Here is a 7650-nt window from a genome sequence, read left to right on the forward strand (position 1 = left end):
CACAGCCGCCCCTGATCCACAGCCGCCCCTGATCCACAGCCGCCCCTGAGCCACAGCCGCCCCTGAGCCACAGCCGCCGCTGATCCACAGCCGCCCCTGATCCACAGCCGCCCCTGAGCCACAGCCGCCCCTGATCCACAGCCGCCCCTGATCCACAGCCGCCCCTGATCCACAGCCGCCCCTGAGCCACAGACGCCCCTGAGCCACAGACGCCGCTGATCCACAGCCGCCCCTGATCCACAGCCGCCCCTGATCCACAGCCACCCCTATTTCCTAACTCATTCAGAAAAGACCAAAGTGTAGTTGCTAATGTGATGTGTAACTAATGAACGAGTGATGTTTTTACATTAGTGACTGCACTTTATGCGACTCTGTGCTGGGATCAAAATTTGGTCCCCCCTGTCAAAATTCTAGCTAAGATGTCAGTTAATTAATAATTGCATTTAATTTCAAGTCCCTGCATGCATATGTTATTTTTCCTCATGTAAAGGGAGCAATGGTATATTAATATTTGCTGCAAACCTGAATTACAAAACATATTGTCTTATAAAAAGGTACTTGTAAAGTATGTGAATGTAAAACGTGAACCAGAGTCAAAGATCTGTGTTCACATTAATTAGCTGTAAAAACAGGTCGGTCTAATTCTCCCTGTTCGCTTTGAGTCTGGAGACCATTTTATGTGTCGTTGTTGTTTACTTGATGATTTAAAGGGTGACACCTTTCGTCAAATGTCCCTCGTTTTCACTGACTTTCTCTGTTTTACTTCGGGAGTGGAAAGAGACATATAGTGTGTCTCAAATCGCACACTTCCACTAACTGAAGTGCACTTTGTACACTACGTACTAACTGGCATAGTGCGTAACATTTGACTGGGGAGTGTCATTGAGGTACTTACCAGAAATGACAATCACAACAGCTCATTCCTCCTTCTTCTTCTTCTGTGAAATTGAGAATTGCACCCAGACAGAGCATTCCCGCCGCCTATTGTCACCCCCAAAAAACACACTTTTCTGCCATTATCGAATGTTTTTCAACTGTTCTTAGCTCCGCCCCTTCCGCTACGTCGCCAAGATGGCGACCGCTGAGTGTGGAAAGTGTCCATCGATCCCCACTCAACTTTCTGAGCGTTTTGAGTGCACCATCCGGCTACTCTAAGTGCCCCATCCGGGTACTTTAAATGCACCTTCCGGTTATTGTCAAGTGCGTTCAAATGCGGTGTACTTAGAGTCTAAGTACACTGCATTTGAACGCACTTGACAATGTGAACGCACTATGTACTCAAAAAGTTAGTATAAGTACAGAATTGCGCAATTAAAGACACACGTGTTGTATCTAAGAAGTTGTAAAGAAGTTAAAAATGTTCTTTTCTGACAAAGGCCAAACTTTAAGTCTGTGACGGCTTTGCTCCTCGATGCTTTACTATATATACCCTAACCCTGTTGCCCAATGATTGACGTTATATTGTTTCTGTTTTCCATGTAAAGATCATATTAGCGTTCGGAAACTACATGAACAGCAGCAAGCGAGGGGCGGCGTACGGCTTCCGCCTGCAGAGTTTAGATTTGGTGAGTAAAAAAGGACCAAAACACAACTAACAGCTTTTAGACTGAAACACACAAATGTCGCTTAGTATTACATTCATATAAGGCAAGGCAAGGCAGCTTTATTTGTAGAGCACATTTCAGCAACAGGGCAATTCAAAGTGCTTTACATAAAATCAGTTAAACAGATAAAACACAAGTACAAACAGTTAAAAATCATAAGCATCAAAAACCGATAAAACACATGAATAGACAGTTAAAAACAAAATAGGAGTTTTTAAACTTGAGACCACCTTTCACACTAAATAGTCCATGTTAGTGCTATCCTTCGTGATCACCTCAGTGTCACTACCTTTCACGACTCTATTTTTAGAGACGTAACTTTTCGTCTCTGACTCTTCTTCACACTAATTAAGCCAATATAGTGCTGCCATTCATGTCTATCTCGACACTACACATTCACACTAAGAGATACAACACTTTTACACAAGGCTCATTTTTGTTTTCTTCTGCTCACCATCCCAAGCTGTTAGACACCAAGTCTACGGACCGAAAGCAGACGTTGCTGCACTTCATCGTCAGCATCATCCAGGAGAAGTACCCGGAGGTCCGGTCCTTCTACACAGACCTGCACTTCCTGGACAAGGCGGCGCTGGGTGAGGACGTGAACCGAGGTCAGGGGGGGCGTAGTAGGAGGGACGTGGTGACGGCTGCACAGCTCCGTCTTTAGCCTCACACGCCGGACTTCTTCTTTAACCCTTGTGTTGTCTTCCCTTCAAAAATCAACACTTTTGTTGACGCATTTTATCAATGTTTTGGAACCTTTTCTTTAGTTTTTGTCCCCTTTTTTCAACACTTTTGCCCTTTTTTTTTTCAAAGTTTGTGACTTTTTTTTATGTTTTCACCACTACGTAACAAGTTATAAAAGCAGAAATTTGGAATTATTGAGAGTAAAATTAAAGGAATGGATGTTGATGATAATCACAGACTGGAATATGTCAACTTTTACTCAATACTATTTCAAAAACACTTCCATTTGTTTTTCAAATGCTACAAAATTTAATAAGACGCCCCAAAATGAATGAAAGTAGAGATTTGTACTTGGCAAAGAGCGTTGGGTGGAATCAATCATGTTATTTTAGGGAATTAAAAAGAGCATTGATACAGGAAAACATGAGGACAACATGAGGGTTAAAGCTTGAGTGTGAAACTTTTTGATATTAATGGACGTCCGTCACATTCAAGCCATTGCTAAATAGGTTGCTACAGAGCTAATTAAGACAATCAGCACCACTCAGCTGTGTGGATTTCTCAGTATGTGTCCTCCTTGGTTACTAGTAACTGTGTGGAGGAGGGGGGGGGGGGTGTTGTGCGAACCCAGAAGGCTTGTATCATGTGGAGGCGCCGACAGTTTAGTTGTTATTACTTAGAATTCCTCATGGGGGAGACAGAAACAACGCACTGTACCTTTAAATACAACACAGGACAGATTTTACTGAAATATTTCAATGCAAAAGGATTTTTGAACTTCCTCAAATAATTATTACAGATGCATGAGGCAGGAATCTATTCCAAAATGCAACAGATACATTCAACGGCGCTCCCTGTCTCGTCTCTCTGTAGTGTCTCTGGACAGCATCCTGCAGGATGTGCGGGCTCTGGAGCGCGGCATGGAGGTCAGCAGACGGGAGCTCAGCGTGGAGAAAGACAATCCGGTGCTGCAGACGTTCCTCAGCAGCAACGCCGAGCTGCTCCGCTCGCTCTCAGAGGACGGGAAGACTGCCCAGGTCGGCTTTAATCACCACTACACACTCATATGTCCCTTTTATTGGCCATACTAGGACATACTGTGACATGACTTTTTGAATAACTTTCTTCAACATACCATTACTTTTTTAAAGATGTTATACTATGACTTTTTAGACACACTATACTATGACTTTAAACACACTATACTATGATTTGACACACTATACTATGACTTTAGACACACTATACTATGACTTTAGACACACTATACTATGACTTTAGACATACTCTGACTTTAGACATACTATGACTTTAGACAGACTATACTATGACTTTAGACAGACTATACTATGACTTTAGACATACTATGACTTTAGACATACTATGACTTTAGACACACTATTATTTTTTTCAAGATATTATTCTTAGAAATGCTATATTATAACTTTATTACTTTTTTAATATGCTGTACTATGCCTTTTGTTATACTATGACTTTTTAGAAATACTAAGCCTTTAGACATACTATACTATAATTTGACATACTATGACTTTAAACACACTATACTATTGCTTTTTCAACATGCTGTACTATGCCTTTTGTCATACTATACTATGACTTTAGGCATAATATACTATGATTTGACATACTACACTATGACATTTTAGAAATTCTATGATTTTAGACAAACTACACTGTGACTTTTTTTTGTCAATTGTCACATTTTTGGTATTGCCATGTGTTCTATTTGAGCAGAATTGAAGCTAAAGAGTAGTTTTGTCTCTGTGTATTACAGGATGCGTACGACTCCGCTGTGGAGTACTTTGGAGAGAACTCAAAGACTACTCCGCCCTCGGTGTTCTTCCCTGTTTTTGTCAGGTTCATCAAAGCATACAAGGTCAGACAACGCTCTTCTTATTGATCCATGGCCAGAATGATGTCTGCTTCACTTATAATGAAAAACAGCGCTTACTGCAAACTTACAGCCCAAATCAGTGAGCTAAGTATTTGAACTTTAGATAAGTAGATACTATAAAATACATCTTCTGTGACAGCAAGCTGAGCAGGAGAACGAGCAGAAGAAGAAGCAGGTGCTGAACTGTGACGCTCCATCAACTCCACCTAAATCCGAAGTTAGTGGGAATAAGGTAACTGAGTCATTTAGTTTCCTCCCAAAATACACAAGCAGCTACATATTCATAGACCTACTGCTGAGCATGAAACAAATATTTTTAAGCTTTATTTATCTCCTTAGCTACCACTAAACCAAACTACTGAACAATGAATCAAACAGCTAAATTATATATTAAATTAGCTAAATATTTGATAATCCATTAATCAGTTTAAGTCCCTTAATTAAAAAAGGAAAAGTTAAAATTCTGTGATTCCAGCTTCCTAAATCTTCTGTATTTTATAGGTTCTTAATTTAATATGTGTGAGTATTTGTGGGCAAAACAAGACATTTGAGGACGTCATCTTGGACTTTGGGAGACACTGATCGATCAGATTTAAATCAATAACGGCTGAAGGGCATTTGGGGGACTTTTAAGCATAAGGAATCTTCAGGTTTAAACTGAAAAACACCCTCAATCAGCCCTTAAATCCTCTGAGTCTAAAAATGACAAGCTGCCGTGTGCTGCTGGGTTGTAAAGCACTTCGAGGCAAAATTTAGAATTTTTGGCCACATAAATAAAATCAAAAGACTCAAACTGTGAGAAACCAGAGTTATTGTTTAAAAAAGGTAACGTCCCACTTGGACGTGTTTGATGTTTCAGGTTTGCGTGACGTCCAAACTGCCACAGATGGATCTGATCGCCGAGCTGAAGAAGAGACAGGTGTCTCCTCTGGTGAGGGAGGGGAAGGACGGAGCCATCGAGGACATCATTACAGGTACACACGCACACACACACACACACACACACACACACACGTACACACGCACACACACACACACATACACACACACACACACACACAGCACTGCCAAGTGAACGGTGACAAGGTTCAATGTGCAGAAGATGCGCAGTAATTCATTTCTCCATCACCTTTCCTCTTGGTTTCCTGATTTAAAGGAGTAGTTCATTATTTTGTGAAATACACTTAATTAGGGTAGCTTTATTTTCTTCCCGAAGTCAGATGAGAACTAATGGAGTAGCTGAGGTCAGGATGTGGTTAGCGTAGCGTAGCGTAGCATAGCATAGACACTGAAGGCAGGTGGCAAATGTCAAGCACAGGAGATGGACACACAAATGCACGACTCATGTGAGTAAAGTTCAATGGTTTATTCAAAGCACTAATAAAACTTACAGTTAACAGTGTCCAGGATACAACAGTCAAAGGGAAAAACCCCAAAACTGGAAAAACCGCTCGAAGGCTACACACACACGGAAAACACAGTCTCGCACAGGACTGGAGGAAAGACTGGACTTAAATACACAAGACAGGGGGGACAATGAGACACAGGTGCAACACATAGGGCGGGGACAGGTAATCACACAGGTGGGAAAGCAGAATACAGGAAGTAAAACAAGACATTACATAGAAGAGCAGAAAAAAAACCAGGAAGAATCTACAAAAGAAAACCCACAGTCATGCTAGCAACAAGTAGCCTGGCTCTGCACAGGGTTGATGGTTCAGTCCCAGGATCCTCTGGCCACATGTCAAAGTGTCCCTGAGCAAGGCACTGAATCCCTGTATAGCTGTCCACTGCTCCAGATACTTAGGATGGGTTAAAAGGCAGAAATAGAATTTCACTACATTGTACTGTGTGTATGTGAGAATTATGAATAGTTGTGTTTTTGTTTGGTTTTTTAAAGCTCGCTGATTAGCACACATCTCGTTTGAACTGACCCGACATGTGACTTTGTCGTTCTGACATTTCTGTTTGTGTTGAAGCGAGAAAGACATCGTGTTTATCAGTGAGCGTTAGAGGTCTCGGTCGGTGTATTGTTTCACTTTGGATAGAACCAGGCTAGCGGTTTGCCTTTGCTTTCAGTGTTTATGCTAAGCTAGGCTAACCACAGCGTAGCTTCCGGCTGAAATGGACAGACATGATATCGATCTTCTTGGAGAAGAAAACAAACACATATTTTTCCCAATATGTTGATTTACTCCTTTAACCCTTGTGTTGTCAACCAGGAAACCTGTTTTGGTCTCTTTTTTCCTTTTTTCAATTATCGCTTTTTTTGATATTTTTGTCAGTTTTTCAATGTTGTTGGTGCTTTGTTTGATATTTTTTATGTAATACTTATTTCAACAGCTAATGTTTTTGTGACAAAAAAAAACAATTAACTGAAAACGGGTCAAATTTGACCCAAAGACAACATGAGGGTTAAACTAAACGTCCAAGCTGAACCTTTGCAAGATGCACCGCTGCATTATTTAACATTTCCTCCTGTTTACTTCTTTTAGGAAACTGAGCTTTTTCCTTTTCACTCTTTTCACTTGCTTTTATTTGTCCTTTTTTCTCTCTCTCTCTCTCTCTCTCTCCCTCTCCCTGTTTTTTCTCTGGCGTTTCCAGCTCTTAAGTCCGTGCCGTTCACGGCCCGCTCTGCCAAACGCTCCTCTCGTCTCTACTGCGACTCCGTCTTCAGCGACGAGGTAACTTCCCCTCGCTGCTCTCTTCTTCTCTTCTCTTCTCTTCCACTCCGCTCTCCATGTTGCTGAATGAGAAGCTGTTTCCCTCTCACTGCACCTTTAACACATTCAAAAGGAAAATAAACATTGTTATCTTAAATTGAGGGAATTGCATATCCAGTATGTGCTGTTGGTGTCATATTGCAGCCTGAAACTGAACCAGGATTTTAAGGTTTATATTCATAAACTTGTTTAAATGTTCTTTACACATTTCTTCAAAGCACAAAAAAAACCGTCCTTGCTCAGAAAATGTGTCCTAAAACATGAGAAATGGTCTCTAAATTCAGTTGAGGTGAGCAAACATGTACACGTACCCGGATAGAGATCAATGGCACCTTTTAAAACACCATTAGACAACTATACAGCATGGTGGCCAATGGTTGGCTCTGTGGACTCACAGCAAGAAGGTTCTGGGTTTGAATCCTGGTGGTTCCGGGCCTTTCTGTGTGGAGTTTGTATTTTCTCCTTATGTTGGTGTGTTCTCCCGGTGTTGGTATGTTCTCCTCGTGTTGGTATGTTCTTACCATGTTGGTATGTTCTCCCCATGTTGGTATGTTCTCCCCATGTTGGGATGTTCTCCCCATGTTGGGATGTTCTCCCCATGTTGGTAGGTTCTCTCCATGTTGGTATGTTCTCCCCATGTTTGTATGTTCTCCCCATGTTTGTATGTTCTCCCCATGTTGGGATGTTCTCCCCATGTTGGGATGTTCTCCCCGTGTTTATA

General features: G+C 41.5%; 1 protein-coding gene across 1 annotated transcript in view; it reads left to right on the plus strand.

Annotated features, from left to right (window-relative positions):
* Window positions 1-7034, plus strand: part of LOC117937011 (formin-like protein 1) — a 16739-nt gene extending 9705 nt beyond the window's left edge. Inside the window, exons 10-16 of the mRNA XM_034860624.1 lie at window positions 1485-1565; window positions 2068-2197; window positions 3165-3328; window positions 4087-4188; window positions 4346-4438; window positions 5066-5180; window positions 6811-7034. Of these exons, the coding sequence (XP_034716515.1) occupies window positions 1485-1565; window positions 2068-2197; window positions 3165-3328; window positions 4087-4188; window positions 4346-4438; window positions 5066-5180; window positions 6811-6956 (831 nt within the window). The 3' untranslated portion in view covers window positions 6957-7034. The remainder of the gene's footprint in view (window positions 1-1484; window positions 1566-2067; window positions 2198-3164; window positions 3329-4086; window positions 4189-4345; window positions 4439-5065; window positions 5181-6810) is intronic.
* The last annotated feature ends 616 nt before the right edge of the window (window positions 7035-7650 follow it).

Source organism: Etheostoma cragini, chromosome 21 (genome assembly GCF_013103735.1).
Source record: "Etheostoma cragini isolate CJK2018 chromosome 21, CSU_Ecrag_1.0, whole genome shotgun sequence".
In the NCBI taxonomy this organism is placed as follows: domain Eukaryota; kingdom Metazoa; phylum Chordata; class Actinopteri; order Perciformes; family Percidae; genus Etheostoma; species Etheostoma cragini.